The sequence below is a fragment of the Terrapene carolina genome, unplaced genomic scaffold (genome assembly GCF_002925995.2).
Source record: "Terrapene carolina triunguis isolate 2854851 unplaced genomic scaffold, T_m_triunguis-2.0 Scaffold58, whole genome shotgun sequence".
Taxonomy (NCBI): Eukaryota; Metazoa; Chordata; order Testudines; family Emydidae; genus Terrapene; species Terrapene triunguis.
This window is the reverse complement of record NW_020664409.1, coordinates 42,619,081-42,641,216: the sequence shown is the minus strand read 5'-3', so window position 1 is coordinate 42,641,216 and position 22,136 is coordinate 42,619,081. Positions and strand designations below refer to the sequence as shown.

At 40.7% G+C, this 22,136-nt stretch overlaps 1 protein-coding gene across 2 annotated transcripts in view; it reads left to right on the top strand.

The window, feature by feature from the left end:
• Nucleotides 1–22,136, top strand: part of LOC112101928 (ethanolaminephosphotransferase 1-like) — an 87,986-nt gene that overhangs the window by 26,464 nt on the left and 39,386 nt on the right. Inside the window, exons 3-6 of one of the 2 annotated variants that reach the window (XM_029913455.1) lie at nucleotides 1,684–1,792; nucleotides 3,355–3,429; nucleotides 9,625–9,893; nucleotides 10,484–10,621. In XM_029913455.1, coding sequence (XP_029769315.1) covers nucleotides 1,684–1,792; nucleotides 3,355–3,429; nucleotides 9,625–9,893; nucleotides 10,484–10,621 — 591 coding nt within the window. The remainder of the gene's footprint in view (nucleotides 1–1,683; nucleotides 1,793–3,354; nucleotides 3,430–9,624; nucleotides 9,894–10,483; nucleotides 10,622–22,136) is intronic. The other variant, XM_029913457.1, reaches the window with a different exon arrangement.

The window sequence follows — 22,136 nt, the reverse complement described above, 5'->3', positions numbered from 1 at the left end:
TATTGGGAGCATAAAGGTTAGTCTTAAAGGTGCCACAGGACCCTCTGTTGCTTTTTACAGATTCAGACTAACACGGCTACCCCTCTGAGTTTTAGGAATGTTATTAGAAATTAAACAAATTGCTTGAAATTTGTTTATTAAACACTGGGTAATAAAAACATGCCTTTGGAGGACTGAGAAATCTTTCCTTTTGGTTCAGCTATCCTATACAATTTGCCATACTTACATACATTCATATACACAAGATAAGAATAAATTCTGTATTTTTTGAATCCATGAAGCCAAAGAAACCCCACTGCACTATATTTCCTCTCTTCCTTGTGCCCTAGAGCAGTTAAAAAAAAAAAAAAGTCTTGCAGAGCCAGTCAAGTAAAGAACAAAGTGTGATGGTCTATAAAAAATGTATGAATATGGATGCTTAGGAATTAGGTCTAGCTTTTCGTGTGCCAGTTTAACCCTATTTATGGCACATGTATCTGTGTATTCCATAACAGAAAGGAAAGCATCCACTTGTCAGCTCACCCTGCGTTTATGTACACACTTTTACTGCATTATGAGAGACATAAGGAGAATCCAGCACTGAAGGAGAGATAGCTATAGAGCAAGGCAGACACATTCATATCCCAAGAAGAGAAAGAAAACTACCTTATTGTAGCTGGTTTACGCATTTATCTGAATATTAGCAGAGCAGCCAAGATATACATGTAGGTAGGAGATTCATCTGGGAGTTCTGAGCATTACTAGCTGGTGAGTGCATATTTCTTAGGTACGGTATCATGTCTGATAGTATCACTGTATGTTACTTTCATTTATTACACATTTTTTGGATGTCATAAACATTCTTGGTTAGACATCTGTTCACTTTCCACTGATTATCATGAAAAAACAGAAAGTGGAGGAAGAATGGCTGTATGCCATGATTTTACAATGTGCTAGGAGCATTTCTGTTATGCATGTGTCCATTGTAGACCCTTCCTATAATGAGACAGCATATGAAGAGGAGCCAAACTACAGCATATGTATGCAAGCCATCTTTATACCTTGAGGGAGGACTATGTGCAGAACATTTATATCCCAGGGGAGCAGAAAGATCTTTTTGCTTCAGGGAGTTCATTTTATAAGGGGTACCCCCCTATAAAGTCATACTGTTTTGTGGGTGTGTCACATCTGAAAGTGTTTATTTATAGAAAAGAAGGGGTTGCAGAATTTCTGCCTGTAGAATTACTTATTACAGTATGGGAGTGGAGTCCTTTGGAAGATTGTTACAGTGCTGCCTGGATGCTGAGTTACCACACTGTGGTAACTGCAGTCTTCTTGCTTTTCTAGTGTCTAAAAGCATGAGAAATTTTCAATGTAGCACTTGGGAGAACAAAGACCATAATTAAATATGTATAATGCATGAAATAGAACATTTCTAAACTACATTATTTATTAAAAATGTCACTAAAAGATTTAGGCAAAAAAGACAATATTTAAGAAGAAAATGTCTTGCATATTTTCCAGAACTTTTTAATTTAAAAAATTGAGGAATCTTTAAAATTGTGAAATATTTGCTGATTTTGCACCTATAGAAACCCTTGATTTATTAACACATACTTCTCTTTATTACAAATGTTGTGACGTGTTCTGTTAAAATATGGCTTCTTAACATCAATGTGATTTTTCTTTTAAATATTTTTACAGATAGTGCCTCTGTGGATTGCTCCTAACTTGTTAACCTTCTCTGGATTTCTGATGATTTTAATTAATTATTTTCTGTTATCTTTTTATGACTGGGACTACACTGCATCAGGTAATTATCCATTTGGTTTTTAGAACTGTAGAGCTACTCAAACCACATTCCTGCAAGATACCTGCCTGCCTCCTCCCACACAAAGCCATATTGATTTCAGTGGGGCTCCATGTGGATGCAGTGGGGCCTGCCTGCCCACATCTCATTGCAGGATCAGGGCTGTGAGTTGCAAAGACTCACAGAAGGTCATTTAGCTGAAATTTTACACTATGGGTTTGATCCTGTACCCATTAAAGTCAAAACTCCCATTGAATTCAGTGGTGCAGGATCAGGCACTATCACAGGATTCTAATGCCATAGTCGTTCATAAATAAGATAATAAAAAAAGAAAAATCCATGCCTTCCATAGAGTTTTTTCATTTACCTCAGAGACCATAATATCTAAGATCTGTGTCCAGACCAGTATTCATTTCCCTTTCTTTTCTGATATCAAAATAAGTGAGTTTCACCTCCAAATTCAAGTCTTTGTCAGGCCAAATACAAAGCTACAGAAACGGATTCAAAACACCTGCTCTCGCCTGACAAATTTAGATCTACATTTTCTCAGGATCCAAATCCAAACTTATCTGTATAATGGGCTGAATTATTAATACCACTCACTCCGATTTCAAGGATGACGTCAACAATCACAATTTGTACTAATGGATTTTCGCCTGGGTCTGTAGACCAATTTGGGAACAACAACATTTACCACACTGACCACAGAGCCATTTGCCTGGGTTGTGTTAAATGAGCTGCACATTATTTCTGTGCCTGGTGCTGTGCTTCCTGCTGCACCAGCCAGACTGTAAGAAAACTGACAAGGTTTGTATATATGAACATTTATTGTTGGGATACCCTCACCGGGTTATGTCTAATTTAGATTGCATGCTCTTTTGGGCAGGGACCTAATGCTCTAAATAAACAAGGATTAAAAAAAATAGCAGTTTTGTAGCCATCTTGTAGTTCTATACAATTCATATTTGTCCCCGGTTTAAATGCAAGAATATCAAGAATCACTGTATCAAGCATCTTTCCAAAAATCAAGAGAAACTATGTCTACTATGTTCCCTCTAGCCTATGGGCAAAGTTTTCCTCTCTGATCTGTACAGTAAAACTGCACAGAGATCTCATTTATGTTACTAAGAACAATACGTTACTAAGAACTTAAAAATTACACAGTGCATTGCACAAATATTAACTAATTAGTTGATGAGTGGTCTGCACAGAACCTGAATGAAGATTTTTGCCCTATTTTCATTACTTTCATACAATGTTGTAATCACTTCAGCTGCAATAATCTATTGTATATTTTTTCCCTTTTACAATATGAACGTACTTGTAAATACCCTGGGCCTCCATTATCCCACTAAATTCAGTGAAGTGTAATCAATATAGATTGCTGATGGTGCACATTGCTTCCAGTTCACAAAAATATCTTGTTTTAATTCTTTTTCACATAATGAGGATATGCACATACACATATATACATCTGCTATTGCACACAAGACTTTTAGGTGGATTTCATTAGTTATAACCACTGTTATTCCTTCCCACCCCTCCACTCACCCCATATCTTGCAGGTGCCAGTCCTGGAATTGTTCCAACATGGGTATGGCTGTTTGGTGCTTGTACCACCTTTTGTGCTTATGCTTTAGGTAAAGTATGAAAAGAGAATTTGCATATCTCATATCTACATATTGTTTTGTCCAGTATGTTGTAATTAAAACAATAAAAGGTTGTGAATAAATTACTGGCCTATTCCCAAAGTACTGAAATACACCTCTACCCTGATATAACGTTGTCCTTGGGAGCCAAAAAATCTTACCGCGTTATGAGTGAAACCGCGTTATATCGAACTTGCTTTGATCCGCCGGAGTGTGCAGCCCTGCCCCCCCGGAGCACTGCTTTACCGCGTTATATCCAAATTCGTATTATATTGGGTCACGTTATATCGGGGTAGAGGTATATAGGTATTTGATAATGTGCTGAAAATGTTTAACACCCGTAGGATGTATTTTTAAACCAACATTCTGAAACTTTCCATATTGGTAAACTGCAGCCTTGATAACTAGCTCATCTCCCTTACAAATGCAAGCACAATTTTTTTGCAGCATGACAACACCAAAACATTTTCTTGGGAAATTGTCACTAAGTACTGACATTGCTGTCGGTGATACTGGCTACAGTCCTCGGCTTTCTTAAAAAAATAATTTCATTGTTACCTTTGGGTGTATTATTTTAGTGGGGGAAGATGTTTCAGAATGGGACAGCTTTGTCTTAAACATTTGCCCTTTCTTAAGAATGATTCATAGATTCCAAGGCCAGAAGGGATCATTGTGATCATCTAGTCTGACCTTCTGTATAACACACACCGTAAAACTTCCCCAAAATAATTCCTAGAGCAGATCTGTTAGAAAAACATGCAGCCTTGATTTTAAAATTGCCAGGTATGGAGAATCCACCATGTCCCTTGATAAGTTGTTTCAGTGATTAATTACTCTCACTGTTAAAAATGTATGCCTTATTTCCAGTCTGAGTTTGTCTAGCCTCAAGTTCCAGCCATTGGATTGTGTTATACCTCTCTCTGCTACATTGAAGAGCCCATCATTAAATATTTGTTCCACACGTAAGTACTTACAGACTGGAATCAAGTCACCCCTTGATCATCTCTTTATTAAACTAAATAGATTGAGCTGTTTGAGCCTGTCATTATACGGCATGTTTTCTAATCCGTTATTCATTCTTGAGGCTCTTCTCTGAACCCTCTCCAATTTATCAGCATTCTTCTTGAATTGTAGACACCAGAACAGGACACAGTATTCCAGCAGCAGTCACACCAGTGCCAAACAGAGGTAAAAGATCCTCTCTATTCCTGCTCAAGATTCCTCTGTATATGTATTCAAGGATTGCATTAGCCCATTTGACTGCAGTATTGCTTTGGAAGCTTATGTTCAGCTGATTATTCACCACAGCCCCCAAATCCTTTTCAGAGTCACTGCTTCCCAGGTCAGAGTCCCCCATCCTGTAAATATGGTCTATGTTCTTTGTTCCTAGCTGTGTACACTTACATTTAGCCATATTAAAATGCATATTGTTTCCTTTTACCAAGTGATCCAGATTGCTCTGAATCAGTGACCTGTCCTGTTCATTATTTACCACCCCACCCCCCAATTTGTATGTCATTTGCAAGCCTAATCAGTGATGATTTTATGTTTTTTTCCAGGTCATTAATATATTATGTAGCATTGGGGCCAAGAACTAATCTCTGTGGGACACCACTAGAAACATACCTGTTCAATGATGATCCCTCATTTACAAGTATATTTTGAGTCCTATCAGTTAGTCAGCTTTTAATTCATTTAATGTGTACCATGTTAATTTTATATTATTCTAAGTTTTTAATCAAAATGTTATGAGGTACCAAATCAAATGCCTTACAGAAGTATATTACATCAACATTATGACCTTTGTCAACCAAATTTGCAATCTCATCAAAAAAGATATCCAGTTAGTTTGGCGGAATCTCTTTTCCATAAACCCATGTTTTTTGGCATTAATTATATTACCCTCTTTTAGTTCTTTATTAATTGAGTCCTGTATCAGATGCTCTGTTATCTTGCCCAGGATCGATGTCAGACTGACAGGCCTATAATTAACCTGGATATCCCATTTATCCTTTTTAAATATTGACACAACATGAACTTGTGTCCAGTCTTCTGGAATTTTCCCAGTTTTCCAAGACTTCTTGAAGAACATTAATGGTCCAGTGAGTTCCTCAGCCAACTCTTTTAAAATTCTTGGATGCAAGTTTTCCAGATCTGCTGATTTAAAAAATGTCTATCTTTAATTGTTGCTGTTTTACATCCTCCTGAGATACAAGTGGAATGGAAAGAGTGTGGTCATATGATATGATTATATCATCTGTTTTTTCCCAAATACAGAAAAGAAATATTTATTGAACACTTCTGCCTTTTCTGGATTATTATCTATAATTATGCCATTTTCATCTAGTAATGCACTAATACCATTGTTGAGATTCTTTTTGTTCCTAGTATCTTTAAAAATCTCCTTCTTATTGTCCTTAGCTCTGCTGGCAATAAATTTCTCCTTGTGCCCTTTTGCTTCCCTTGTCAATTTTCTACAATTCCTAGCTTCTGATTTATATTCATTATTATTAACTTCCCCTTTCTTTCATTTGTTATATATATATAAATAAACTCACAATTTCCAATCATCATTCACATTTTTCTGATTAAATTCTTCTTCCAAGTTGATTTGGCTCAGAACTGTTTTCAGCTTTGTGAAATTGGCCCTTTTAAAGCGCCAAGTGTGTATCTCTCTTGTTTGGACTTTTTTCTGTTTGCACATTATAAATATTATCAAATCATGATCACTTACCTAAATTACAATTAAATTTTAGTTCTGTGATCAGTTCCCCGTTATCTGTCAAGCCAAGATCTAATATAGAATCTCTCCGTGTTGGACACAACACTTTTTGATTAGGAAATTGTCATCTATAATATTTAGAAATTCCAAGGATCTTTTAGTACTGGGAGCATGATACCTCCAATATAGGTCACTCAAAATGACGTCCCCTATGATCACACAGCTTTTTTTCCTACACATCATAAATAGGTGCGTAAGGAGGTGATCATTCTGTTCCCTGTGTCATTTTGTGGTCTGCAGAAGACACATACTAATACTGCATCTTATGCTTTATCTGTTAGGACATTGATCCTTAAGCATTCAAGATCATTTTCTTCTGAGGTATCAATGAATTGGAAACAGGTAATGCCATTTTTGACAGAGTGCTATCCCTCCTCCCCTTTTGTCATCTCAATCCTTCCTAAATAGGTTGTAATCATTGATTTTAATATTCCAGTAGTGTGAATCACCCCCACCAGATTTCTGTAATAGCAACTACATCAAATTTATGAGCAATTCCAATTCCTCTTGTTTGTTATCCTGGCTTCTAGCATTGGTGTCTAGGCAATTAAAGAATTTCTTCTCTTCATGTCCTTGGCTTCCTTGATTAATTTTGTTCGCAACATTTCAATTTTGCACAGAGTGTTCATATCTACCCTATTTTTATCTTACACTGTTATTATTAGTTTAACGCCCTCCTGACTACTCTAGACAGGCTTTCCTCGAGAAGATTGACCATGAACATCGGACAGTCCTGTCCGCATGCATACTAGCGATGGTTCTTATGGAAATCTTTGGTGCTTAACCACTGACTCTATAAGAAGCTCCCAGGCACTCACAACTACAGAAACTAGGGGAAATAAAAGACACAGAGCAGTTTTGTCTATGCTGCAACTCCCTTGATCCTCCAGTGTCTGTCCAGAAAGACAATATGACCATTATAGGTCTGGTCTGAGGTGCATTTAATGATTCAGTTTAATCTAGGATTGCCCTTTTTGCTGCCTTTTCTGCTCATGCAGGGCTGGCGCTTCCACTAGGCGACCCTAGGCGGTCGCCTAGGGCGGCAGGATGTGGGGGGCGGCATTTCGCTGCCCTCTGCGGAATTTCGGCAGCGAGGGGCTTCTTCCGCTCCGAGTCGTCATCGGAAATTCAGCGGCGGGCCCTTCACTCGCTCCGGGACCCGCTGCCGAAGTGCCCCGAAGACCCGGAGCGGAAGGACCCCCACCGCCAAGAACGCAGCTTCAGAGGAGAAGCTGCCGCCGATTACTGTGGAGGAGCGCTGTCGCCTAGGGCGGCAAAAACCCTGGCGCTGCTCCTGTGCTCATGGCAACATTCTAACCATGTTCTGACCTTTCAGTTTCATATTCATGTTTTACACCAGATTAGATTTGTGTATGTCTCTGTGTATGCCTCAGTATTTCTACTCTATTGCTGAAATTTGTGCTAAGATTATATACTGACCGGGATTTCTGTAGCTCTATAGCACAATACATGATTGGCATGATCATTTCTGGAAGTTGATGATCAGGTAACTTTGGCTAATAATCCTGACCAATCATCATCACTGCTAGAAGTGTTTTATTTCATAACGATCATTCTTTGCACAGCCTTAATGAATTTAATGAAATGATCATCTGAGTATATCACCAAATCATTCCCCTGCCATTACAGGGACCTCAGGCATTGATGCATCCTACGTGTGCCCGTGACACACGATAGTTGGGTCTCTTCAGGGCTATAATACTTTGATCTAATTCTGGTTGTTGGGCTCAATTCAGGGGTAATTGATGTGGGGTTTAGTGGCCTGTGATATACGGGTGGGCAGACTGGATTATCTGGTGGTCCCTTCCGGCCTTAAATGCTATAACTTTGTAATATACAGCTGGGAGGTGTCATCCACCAACATGAGACAAAAAAGCAGGTCTCTTAGGCCTGGTCATTTGGCTTCAAGACATTTAAGATCTCATGAGGCTATTTGAAGGAAACAGTCTCTCTCCTGTGTCCTGATCCAAGTTCCCCCTTGAATAACACCACAAATGAACTGAAAATGTCTATAGATATGAACATAAGATACTGGTATGTATAAATCAGCAACTAGACTTGACAATATATGATCAAGAGAAACATTATTTATTCTTTTTATAGGATGCTACTAGGATTCAGCCAGCAAATAGCCATCCGAATCCTCGCAAGTGTTAAGTAAATAAATAACCCAACCCGCCCCTTCATCCTAAATATTTTCATGAGAATTTAACTCTAACTCAGAGACTTTAACACACACACAAAAATCTTTCCCCCAGAATTAAAGAAAGTAATAAAAGGATTAGTCTATCTGCACATTAGAATAATCAGGTTCGATTTGTAAAATTGTGTAGATCGGGGTGGGCAAATTACAGCCCGTGAACTGGATCCGACCCGTCAGGGCTTTGCATCTGGCCCACGGGATTGCCACCCCCATGGCGCCGCAGGGTTAAGGCAGGCTCCCTGCCTGCCCGGGCCCCGTGCTGCTCCCAGAAGCAGCTAGCACCACATCCCCGTGGGCCCTGGGGGGAGGGAGGGCAGAGGGCTCCATGTGTTGCCCTTGCCTGCGGGCACCGCAGCTCCCATTGGCTGGGAACGGGGAAACGCGGCCAATGGGAGCTTTGCGAGGAGGTACCCACAGGCGAGGGTAGCACGCAGAGCTCTCTGCCCCTCCTCCCCCAGGGTTCGCAGGGACATGGGCTGGCCACTTCCAGGAGTGGTGCGGGGCCAGGGCAGGCAGGGAGCCTGCCTTAGCCCCGCTGCGCGCCGCTGCCACCCCGGAGCTGCTCAAGGTAAGTGGCTCCAGGCCGGAGCCCGCCCCCCAAACCCCTCCTGCACCCCACACCCCAACCCTCTGCCTTCAGCCCCCTGCCACACCCCGCACCTCTTCTGCACCCCAACCCCCTGCCCTGAACCCCCTCCCACACTCCGCATCCCCTCCCACACTCTGCACTCCCTCCAGCACCCCAACCCCCTGCCCCAGCCCTACATTCATGGTCCTGCATGCAATTTCCCCACCCAGATGTGGCCCTCGGGCCAGAAAGTTTGCCCACCCCGGTGTAGAACATAATTATTTAGGGTTATTTATTCCCCTCTGTTAGGAATGTTTTCCTGCAGGACTTGGGTCTATAGTGCTTTGACGGAATATCAGGGAGGCCATTGGGAGACAGGGTAATGAATGCAAGTGTCTATTGGCAAAGCTTGTGAGGAAGAAGAATTGTAACAGAAAAATATTTAGATGAGGGCAGAAGTCAATGCTATATGGGCAGGACTAAAGTTTTGATGGAGCAGAACTCCATTTGTTCTTGGTCTATGAGTACATTTCCCCCATGTTATTACATACAGTAGTATGAAATCTATCTAACAAAATTATATTTCTTTTGTTTTTGCTCCCCCCCTTCTAGACTCTATAGATGGGAAGCATGCTCGAAGGACTCAGTCCAGTAGCCCTTTGGGGGAGTTATTTGACCATGGGCTAGATAGCTGGGCTACCTCCATCTTCATCCTCTCTTATTTTTCTATCTGCTCACGTGATAATGGAAAGACTGGGATTTCTGTACACACAATGTATATATCTTTAAGCATTGTCTTGCTTAACTTTATGTTTTCACATTGGGAAAAATATAACACAGGAGTTCTCTTTCTTCCTTGGGGATATGATCTAAGCCAAGTGGTAAGTATTTATGATTCTTGTTTTTAAAACTATGTTACTGTTAAGTATTAAAGGAAAGAGAAAAATATTGCTCAGGGCAAATGAACTTGGCCAAGAAATTGAATAAGAAATAGCATAATCCTAGAAGTATTGCAGAAATATTTGTGCATTTGAAGGGAAAGGGCATGCTCAAACAAATCATCAATGTTATAGTTTCATTACCTTATCAGAAAAATATGCCTGCAGCAAGTATAAAAATCAGATGACATAAATGAGAATGTAATTTAGCTAGATTTGATTTGTGACATTTAGATAACAGTAGTTTTAGTGAAACTGTAAGCATAGCAGTTACTTCATCAGCACAAGACTCTGGTGCACTGTATGAATTAGTACATATGGCATTTATTAAAATGCCATAATCATTGCTCTGAGCCCCCCAGTGCCCTCACTTCCACTGCTCCATCAAACCTTACATAAAATGCAGGGATATAAATGACACTATTTGCACAATGATCATATGGTGTTCCCAAGTGATTTTACCCATGCAAAAGTTCAAAGTCAAGTACCTTTACTTAGAATTCATCCTCCTGAATTTATTTTCCCAATCTCAGTTACCTTCTTCTGGTGGCTTACTAACCAGACTCCTGGTGGAGCTCTTTCAGAAACCAGATCCTAGGCAGGATCTTGATGACCAGTTGTACTGCCGTCACACTTTAGGACTTCCCATAAAGGTTCATTCTGCATGGCAGGTACAGCTGGGTGAAGACAATCAATTTTTAAAGCTCAAATTATCAATATGAATATTCACAGAAAGCTGTTCATCATTGATCCAGTGTTGAAAATTCAGAGAGATGTCCCCTATTCATGAGGCTCTATTAGGGAGGAAAACACAGGACTGGGAACCAGCTGCTCTGGATGGTACATCTGGCTGTGGCACCAACTTCCTATGTGACCTTGGGGAAAACACCGCTCTAGGCCTAAGTTTCCTCATCTGTAAAATAAAGATGATAAAATTTCCTTATCTCATAGTTGTGCTGTGAGGCTTAATTCAGTGGTGCTTGTGAAGAGCTTTGATGAACTCAGGTGGAAGGCGTTAACAAAATGCAGACTACTCTTACTTCCATTTTCCATCGACTTATTCCACAAGCCACTGTATTTGTTTTTATACCTCGTTTCTAGTAACGTCCGTAATGACCCACTCACAGTCAGAGTGATAAGCAAATAAACTTAAATATCTATTAATTACATGAAGAGGTGGAGAGGGTATTAAGGCAAGTGCCATATATATAGGGCCCAGATCCACAAAGGTACTTAGGCATTCTGACACTGAGTGTCATGGCGCCTAACTTTTGAGCATCTAGAAAAATCACAGGAACAAAATTGTGATCCACAAAACCTAGGCATCTAGACAACGAATGGGGGGAAGAGAGGCGCCTTACAGTATGATCCACAAAGCCAGCACACTGGGGGGGGGGGGGAAGGGGAGCTGTCTAAGCTAGTCAATAGGAAATGTTGACAAGAAAGGTGTGTGGTAAGCCCTGCCCTTCTTATGGAGATAGGCACCTAAGTCTGGGCTGCAGGAAGGCACCTGTCTTTGCATGCGAGCCACGAACTAGGGGAGATAGGTGTTCGGCTGCCTAAATTGTGTGCAGGGCCTGAAACAAAAGAGAAGAGGACCTCCCTTATAACCTTTAGCCCAGTGGGCAGGGTACTCTCCCATTTGAACAGGGATCAGCCACCTCTCAGGTGAGTGCCTTAACCACTAGGCTGTAGAATCATTCCAGCTCTGTCACTAGCCCAATTAATATTTACTTATTCAGTTAAAGGGGAACAACTTCAATAGGAGAGACTGATGGAGCCTCACATCAGACTACTCCATAGCCCAATGTTTAGGACACGCCCCTGAGAGATGGCTAATTCCTATTCAACTCCCTTCTCTCCCTCAGGAGGAAGAGGGACTTGAACTAGGGGTCTCCCACATTCTGGGTGAGTACCCTATCCCCTCCCAACACAGCTGTTTTCTGTGAACTCTCCTGAGGGTCGCTATCCCGTAGGCTGTCTCTCAGCACATTCAGATGCAAAAACACAGGCAACGAGTGAGTTTAGGTGCCTACAGAGTTAGGCGGCAGCTGAGCAGAGTTTCATGGATCGTAGTTATGAACAGGTCCCAAATATCTTTGTGGCTCACACCCTAGGTGTCCTTACTCCAGCAACTAGTGCTTGGCATTGAAGTAATGCTCATTATGCACTGACTGAAGCTAGGGAAGGGGGAGTCTGATCCAGTTCCTGTTATTGGCTCTGCCACTAATTCACTGGGTTAAATTTAGTGAAGTTACTTAAGGCCCAATTCTGCCACCAATACTCCGTACAGTACTTTAGTAGTACCTTATTGTACTAAAACACCGTTGTAGTAAAAGGCATTGTAGAACCAGGCTCTTCATCTCTTTATGCTTCTATTTTCCCATGTGTAAAATGGAGGCAATACTTATCCATGTTTGTAAATCACTTTGGAACCTTAGATGAAAGGTTCTGTTTAAAGCAAGCACGTCATTATTACCTCCAGCAGCACAGAAGAAGACTCCTCTAACTTCATTCAATGGCAGAGTTACACCACTACTTCAAGCACAGAGATGATCCAGTCCCCCTTACAAATGTGCCTCCTTTTTAAATAGGTTGCCAAACCTCCAGAATTGTCCTGGAGTCTCCAGGAATTAAAGATTAATCTTTAATTAAAGTTTATGTCATGTGATGAAACCTCCAGGAATACATCCAACCAAAATTGGTGACCCTATTTTTAAATTGATGGTAGCCAGTCACTCAGGGCCACATTTTCAGCATAGTGTGCAGGAAGTGCTGCATATATTAACTAGAATTGTATGAGAGCAGCAGTTGTGTAAGCTCAATGACAACTTAACCCTCATTGTGCAGTTTACAAGATGATGATGATGATGATGATGACTCAGCTTCATTCTATGCAGTGACAGACTATCCTCTGTAATTGCCTCTATCTTAATTAGAAAATAAAATAGCTGTGGTTCATCCTGAAAAAGTCATGAGACAGAGAAATTCTTGTAATTTATTCAGATCACTTATTTGCCACTGCATAACTCATCAGAATTAGTAATGTAATTACAGTGTTTTGGTTGTAATTGGTATTCCAATTAGCTTTGTTAGAGCTAGCCATTCATAGGAGGCCATGATACGTAAACTTGAAAATTAGGTGTAAAGTTTCTGAAGGATAGGTGATCAAAGACATCTACGTTTATAGAATCATAGAAATGTAGGGCTGGAAGGGACCTTGAGAGGTCATTAAGTCCAGCCCCCTACTCTGAGGCATAATCAAGTAAATGTAGACCATTCCTGACAGCTGTTTCCAACCTGTTCATAAAAACCTCCAACGATGGGGATTTCACAGCCTCCCTTGGACGCCTATTACAGACATTAACTCCCTTATAGTGTTTCCTAATATCTAACCCTAAATCTCCCTTGCTATAGATTAAGTCCATTAGTTCTTGTGCTACCTTCAGTGGACATGGAGAACAACTGATCAAGTCCTTAATATTTTTGTTAATTAAAACCATCCAGTATCAAGAAGGATGCTGCCTTAATGATGTTTGTTTCTCCAATAAACACAAGCTCTTAGTCCTATACAGAGTCAAAAAGGCAGCCAGAGGAGGAGCCTCTTTACATTACACTGGTGCAAGACACAGTTTTGGTCCCAGTGGACAAGGATTCATGTAAACAGTATTAGAAACCCCATCAGGAGGGAGGTGAAGGAATGGCCATCGTTAGAGCTGGTTTAAAAATGTCGGTTACTTTTCACACGAAATTTCTATAGATTTAAACATTTCCATTTATTTGTAATTTCTTGTGGAAAAAACACTGGAGATGTTTGATTAAAAGAAAAAAACGTTTTTAAAAATATTTAAAAAAAAATATTGAAAAATGTTACTGAAAAGTTAACTTTTTAAAAGAAACTGCCCCATCAATTTATACTGAAAAACTTGTTGGTTTCTGGTTTTTGGGTGACAAAATGGGAAATTTTGATCAAAATAAGTTTCATTCTGGTCAAAAAATTATAATTGAAAAAGATTATGAAAAAATTTGGACTAGCTCTAACCATGACCCTGCTGTGGCTCTAAGCCAGCTCCAACAGCTAGTGTGAAGTGGTAGCAAAGAATTTATTGCTTCTTATTGACAGACGTAGCACTGCTACTGTGTGCAGTCCCAGAGACTTTATGCTTATCAGAAGCACTATGGGAAATTTTTCTTTAATAAAGTGGTAGGTTAAATCCTACCAGATAAATTACAAATGTTGGTAATAACTGGAGTGATTTAGGTGTATAGGCTGTGTCCCTACTTCTCACTCACTATTGCCAGTTGAAAAGAGGAAACAAAGCTAAAAATAAAAGGAAAAAATAAACAGCAGTTGTGAGAAGGAGCCTCTCAGTCTGAGCAGTGGACCACCAGAAAAGCCCAGATAGTGTGTATTCACTGAAAAGATGGTAGTGGCATTACTATTTCAACGTTAAGAGTTGAACTGGGATAGCTATTTCAGATAAAAAGAAAATTACACTTCTAACCCAAATAGTTATACCAGTTAAAAAACAAAAACAAACAAACCACCTGTTTGTGGACCAGGCCCTACTGAACCAGTGTGTGACCAATCACAATCAACTAACACCGCTTGAAATTAATTTAAGTGAATATCACATGTTCAAATTCACATGAACATCAAGAATATTTTTATGTGCAATTGCATAGAAAACTTTGAAATTTTGTAGAATGGCTTCAAAAGAAAACCTGTAAACAGTCACATTTTGTTGGAAAGTCATTTTCTCCAAATATTTTTCTCACCTCTACTAAGTATTAAAATAGAATTAATGTTAAGGGTTGATTTACTACATTGAGAGGCACACCCCAGTAGGGTTCTGTACAGCCTCTATTCTGCAAATGGGTTTGTCTAGATGGAGAGCTCATGCACGACAAGCTGGGGTGTACATTTACAGTGCCCCAGGCTGATGCACACTGACTGACTGTGTGGACTCCATGACTGTGCACTAACAGTTCCCAAGTGCGCTTTCATAGAATCATAGGGTTTGAAGGGACCAGAGGCGTCATCTAGTAGTCTAACCCTCTGCCAGATGCAGGATTTGTTATCTAAGCCATCCAAGACAGATGGCTGTCCAGCCTCTTTTTGAAAACTTCTAGTGAAGGAGCTTCCACAACCTCCCTAGGCAGTCTGTTCTACTGTTCTTACAATTAGGAAGTTTTTCCTGAGATTTAATCTAAATCTGCTATGCTACAGTTTGAATCCATTGCCTCTTGTCCTGCCCTATATCACAAGAGAGAACAAATTTTCTCCACCTTTTTTATGGCAGCCTTTCAAGTATTTAAAAACCTCTATCATGTCCCCCATTAATCTCCTCTTTTCCAAACTAAACATACCCCGTTCCTTCAGCCTTTGCCTGTATAGCTTGCATTCCATCCCTTTGATCATCTTTGTTGCTCACCTCTGGATCCTTTCCAGTTTCTCCACATCCTTTCTATACATTGGTGACCAAAATAGGACACAGTACTCCAGCTGAGGCCTAACCAGTGCTGAATAGAGCGGTACTATCACCTCCCATGACTTGCATGCCGTGCCTCTGTTAAGGCAACCTAAAATTGCATTTGCTTTTTTTGCAACAGCATCACATTGCTTACTCATGTTGAGGTTGTGATTCACCACAACTCCCAGATCCTTTTCAGCAGTGCTACTGCCAAGTCAGTTATCGCCCATTCTGTATTTGCACATTTCGTTTTTCTTCCCTAAGTATAACACCGTATATTTGTCTTTGTTGAATTTCATTTTCTTGTCTATAGCCTAGTTCTCCTATTTATCAAGATCCCTCTGAATTTTAGCTCTATCCTCCAAAGTGTTGACAACCCCACCTAGCTTTGTATCATCTGCAAATTTGATCAGTATTCTCTCTATTCCTACATTCAAGCCATTAATAAAGATGTTAAAAAACACTGAACCCATAACAGATCTCTGTGGAACCCCACTTGAGAGTTCCCACCAATCTGACATAATTCCATTAATGGTCACTCTTTGTTTGTGGTTGTTTAACCAATTATGTATCCACTTAATGGTAGTTCCACAAAGCCCACATTTCTCCAGCTTAGTTATCAGAATGCATGTGGGACTGTGTCAAAAGTCTTGCTGAAGTCCAGGTATATTATGTCCACCACATTCCCCCCTATCCATCAAACCAGATACCCTGTCAAAGAAGGAAATCAAGCTGGTTTGGCATGATTTGTTCTTAGTAAATCCATGCTGTCTGCTGGTGATTTACCCCCTTCATCCTCCAGGTATTCACAAACTGAATGTTTTATACATTGCTCTAGTTAGTAGCTTCCCAGGCATCAAAGTCAGGCTGATAGGTCTATAATTCCCCAGCTACTCCTTTCCCCCCTTTTAAAAGATGTTAGCCCTTCTCCAGTCTTCTAGGACCTCTCCTGTCATCCATGAGTTTGCAAATATTATTGCCAGTGGCTCCGAGAGTTCTTCAGCTAATTCCTTCTGCACCCTGGGGGAATCGCATCAGGCCCTGCTGACTTGAATTCATTCAGATTAATCAGAAGATTGCTGATGTGTTCTTTACTTATCCCGATCTGCATCCCTTCCTCTTTATTGTCTATGGTAACTTCGCTAGTCGTCCGGTCATGTTATTTTTTGTGTGAAGACTGATGCAAAGTAGGCATTGTGCAGCTCTGCCTTCCTATTATCTTTGGTTACCGGCTCACCTTCTCCATTGAGCAGTGGACCCACATTATCCTTGATCTTTCTATTTGGTCTGACATCTTTGAAGAACCCCTTCTTGTTATCTTTAACATTTCTTGCCAGCTGTAACTCATTCTTTGCCTTGGCTTTCCTGAGTTTGTCCCTATATGCTCACGCTATTCCCATGTATACTTCCTTGGTGACGTGCCCCTCCTTTCATTTCCTGTATGTATCCCTTTTGGTTTTTAGGTAGCTCTTCTTATCTTCCCTCTGCATCAGAGTAGCTTAATATTGATCCTCTAGTATTATATCTTTTAGGAACTGCCAATCCCTCTCGACTCCTTTTCTTCCTAATTGGCTTTTCCATGGGACTTTGCCTACTGTTGGTTGGTTGAATCCGCCTTTCTGAAGTCTAGGGTCCTTGTTTTGCTGTTCTCATGTCCTCCTTTCCATAGGATCAGATCATGATCACTTCCCTCCCAAGTTCCCAACCACCTTCACATTCTCAGTTAATTTATCCCTGTTGTGTTACCCGCACACTCTAGGGCACACACCTTTACCCAGTTCGTAGGGCTCAAGGCATAACCCAGTTAATTTAAGCACCTTCCACCTTTTCCCATATTCTAGGGCTCTGGGCGAAAGGCACACACCCTTACCCCATTTGTAGGGCTCAAGGCCACCCAGACCCAATTCTGAGGGCTCAGGGAGTAATCTGATTCATTTAGTACCCCCCTTACCCAGTTCCTAGGGCTCAGGGCGTACTCTTCTGCGGGTCTGTAGGGCCTTTTATCAGTGAAAGAGCCTTACACAGAAATATCCTTAACTTCTATTTATTAACAGTTACCAAAACAGAATGCACACACTAAGCATACAATGCTCACCACTCCCAATAAAGCAGATGAACTTTTCCTGATGGCCAGTCAGGATCAGATCATCCAGGGACTCCAGCTTCTGCATGATATAGTTGGCAGGGTGTTGAGGTCTGTCAGCTCTGATCTTGGGCTGTGTCCTGGAGTTAGGTTCCAAAGAACTTCCTTTTGGACCCAAGTTTATATAGTGAAACTTGAGTCCTGCTTAGCTGTACCTTAACCAATCATTTTACTAAAGTACTACAAAATAATTCTTTGACCAATCCTAACATATTGCAAAACAATTCTTTACCCAATCATACCCCGCCACCTTAGTTGATTTAAATCTTGCAAAATTAGTTATGCAACAGACAGTAATAATTGAAGAACCAAACAGAAACCATACAGATAAAACATAAGGAAGTAGGGACCATAAAGGCAAAACAATAAAGAAGTAGAGATTTCACAACCACAACTGTTGATAAGTGATTCCTTGCCAGACAGAATGCTACCAAAGAAAGATCTTAAGATGTTTAAAGAAAACTGTTTCTTTATCTGGTGGTGGGTGGGTACTATTAGTACAGGAGCGCCTTCTTAACAGCCTGATATTTAATTGCTTTAATGTAATTTAGGTGGAATGTGAGGATGTGAGTTTCTGCTTCTTGGCTCATGGCTGCTGGTGTCCTAATGTGACTGCAGAAAAAGGCCTCAGACCTTACAGTTGGTCAAGATCAGATCAAAAAATGTATGACTCCCTAGTTGTTTCCTCAACTTTCTGAATCAGAAAGTTGTCCCCTACACATGCTAAGAATTTGCAGGACATATTATGTTTTGCTGTAATAGTCTTCCAACAGATATCAGAGAAGTTAAAATCCCCCATTAATATTAGTTCATGTGTGTTAGCTAATCTTGTTATCTGCTTGTAGAATGACTCATCCACTTCCTGTTCCTGATTTGGTGGTCTATAATAGACGCCCACGATAATATCGCTACTGTTCTTTCCTCTTTTTATCCTCACCTAGAGACTCTCAGGAGATCTGTCACTCACTTCCTCTTGGGCCTTGGACCAAGTATAACATTCTTGACGTACAGCGCAACACCTCCTCCTTTTTTCCCATACCTATCCTTTCGTAACAGTCTGTACCGCTCAATGCTGGTACTCCAATCATGGGAGTTGTCCCACCAAGTCTCTGTAATGCCAATTAAGTCATTTTCTTTGTATACCATTACTTCCAGTTCATCCTGCTTGTTCCTCATACTCATTACATTTGTATATAGGCATCGAAGATATTTTGCAGCCTGCCCTGTTGCTTTTCTTCTTGCCTTTTTAATGTAGTTGTGTTTTCTAGTCCCTTCTCCAGAAATTAGCCTCTTCCCCTTGTCTTCATTAGTTGAGCCTAGATGTGCATTGGCCAGATTTTTGTCACCATACCTCATAGGACCTAGTTTAAACTCTCCTTATCAGGTTAGCCAGACCGTGTCCAAAGATGCTCTTCCCAGTATTTGATAGATGGAGCCCATGCCAGCACAGTAATCCCCTTTCCTGGAACATGAACTCCTTGTTTAAGCAGCCAAGCTCTCTCGCCAATACCACCTGCGTAGCCACACCTTTACTTCCATGATTTAACGGTCCTTGCCCAGATCTTCTCCTTCAAAAAGGAGGATGGATGAGACACTACTTGCACCCCAAACTCTTTTATCTTTCTTCCCAGAACCATGTAGTCTGCAGTGATCTGCTCAAGGTCATTCTTGGCAGTATCATTGGTGTCCAGATGGATAAGTAGGAAGGGGTAGTGGTCCGAGGAATTGATGAGTCTCAGTCACATCCTGAATTCTAGCTCCAGGCAAGCAGCACACTTCTCAGAATTCCCAGTCTGCACAGCAGATGGATGACTCTCCCCCTTAGGAGGGAGTCCCGACCACCACTATCCTTCTCCTCCTCTTGGGAGTGGGGGTCGTGGAACCCCCATCTCTAGGACAATGCATTCCATGCCTTCTGGTTGACACGGTCTCCTGATCCCTTCCCTCAGATGACACTTCCAAGGCATTCTTAGCAGTAGTACCTGTGCAGAGAGCCTGAAAGAAGTTGCTTACTTCTATCTGTGTTGGGGGTATATTGGTTCTCCTCCTTATTCTTCTAGAGGACACATACTGCCAACTTTCTTCCTTGTTCCTCAGTCCCCCCCTGCAATGCCCTCTCTGATTCTTCAGCAGGCTGTGCCTGAAGTAACAAATCCTGACTTCTATCCAAAAAGTCTTAATTTTCTCTGGTGCAACGCAAGGTCGATACATGGTCTCTCTAGTTCTTTAACCTTTCCTTCCAGTATGGAGACCAGCTTTTACTTCATACAGACAAAGTCGCTTCTATCCTCCGGGAGAAAGACAAACATGATTTCATCGACTCCCAATGAGAAATTTACACTCCAGCTTTTTGTGCACCAACTCTCCATCTAGACAAGCCTTAGGAACATTACATACCATGAGTAGATCTATCAAAGTTAACAGGGTGAGTCCCAATGCATAAGGTTAAGCACATTTGTAAGTCTTTGCAGGATCGGAACATAGGTGTGGAAGGCCCATTAGAATCAGTGGAATTCTGCTGCACTGACTCTCACTCTGTGTTAGATTGATTAATCAAGGAGCCCGTCACTAGAATTATAATTAAGTGGTTTTTCTGTTAAACTCGTTTTTTGTTTGTTTTCCCTATTACTGAATATCTGCTCAAATCGAAATGCATAGCAAGCTTCTTTGAGAATTAATTTTTTTTACATATTACTTAACTGCCTGTCACCAATTCTCTACCTGTTTCTATATGTATCAATTTATTGCACATAATGTCATCATGTTAAAATTAAAAAAAAAAAAAAGTCTGAAAAAATTCACATCAGGCTAAGTTTGGCACCTATTCAAACCAGACCCAGAAGATTGCTCGGCTGTTTACTTTATTTTCTAGAGTGACATTTATGTAATGTTTATTTTGGGAGCAGAAAACTAATCTTCCTTTGTAAATGATTTTTTATTTGTTCATATTCTCTAGAGGTTCATGTATTAAGCGTGAGCATAAAATTAATTGTAATGTTTATAATACAAATTTATTTAATGCTATTCTGTTATCCCAGTGAAACTGAAAGTATAAAACTTTAATTTTGACAACTTTTTGCAATAAAATGAATGCTGTGATTTTTGGTGCATTGTAGAGACTTTAAAGGAATGGTCAGGAGTTTCACATAACTCTAAATTTAAGCAGAACTAGGGGAAAATTATGAGAAACTTTTTGCCAGTTTTTTGTGGGTATAGCAGACCCAGTCTTACATGTGTGCTTGTATGTGAAATATATACATGGAGAAATGAGGCCAAAACATTGCATATATCAGCATTCAAAAAACTTCAGTCACAAAATTCCCTTTTGTGAAGCTTCAGAAACCTGGAAGAGGCAGTGCCTCTCAAAAAATCACATAGTGATAAATTACAAGCCAGGAGTTTTTATTCCACCTTTGCCACTTACCAGCATTAATAAGAGGTTGCACTTATACAGAATTTTACAAATATTAAGTATCATTACCCCCATTTTATAGCTGGAAAAACTGAGATTAAACTACTGTAATTGCCATAACCATGATTATATAGCAAGTCAGTATTTAGACTAGGATTAGACCTGACATATCCTGACTCCAAGCCTGGTGCCTACTCTACTATACCACAGAGCCCAGAAGCAAATAACCTTTCATATCCTAAGTTTTCAAATCTTCAAAATTGGAATCAATGGTACATACTTGTGGGTATGGACATCTTAAACACGACATATTTTCCGATTTTTGTCTGTGTTAGGTATTGTTGTTGTTGTCTTTTACAAATGAAACTCAGAGACTAAATGATTTGATGGTAAGGCACTGGATTCTAGTGGATTAGTGGGAGAAGACCTGGGTTGTATTCATGGTTCTGACACTGACTTTCTGTGTGAATTTAGGCATGTCATTTAACATGGCCTTCTCAGTTTCTCCATCTGCATAAAAGGAGATAATACTGTAAAGTACTATATATGTGCAAAGTATTATTAAGGCCAGTCATTGCCAGATGTAGAAGTAGAACTCCTGTCTCTCAGCCCTCTTTTAAATTCAGTTGATAATGTAGCGTTTGGGAATATTACCATGCAATTTTTATTTATTTATTTATTTTTACCAAAAGCAACTTTTTAAATGTTCACAAACATTAGGATTGTGCAAAATATTTTGCACAAATTTGTCAAAAAAATCCAAATTTGCAAGAATGTAGTGAACTAGGGTTACCATAATCCAGCAAGCAAAAAAGAGGATGGGAGGAGCCCCGCCCCTGTCCTGCCCTAGCCCCGACCCATCCTGCCCTAGCCCCGCCCCTCCCACTTCCCCCCCTCAGAACCCCCAACCCTCCCCCCGCTCCTTGTCCCCTGACTGCCCCCTCCTGGGACCCCTGCCCCTAACTGCCCCCCAGGACTCCACCCCCCTACCTAAGCCTCCCTGCCTCTTGTCCCCTGACTGCCCCCTCCTGAGACCCTCCCCCCATCCTAACTGGCCCCCTAGGACTCTACCCCCTACCTGTACCCTGACTGCCCCAACCCTTATCCACACCCCCACCCCCAGACAGACCCCTGGGACTCCCACGCCCCATCCAACC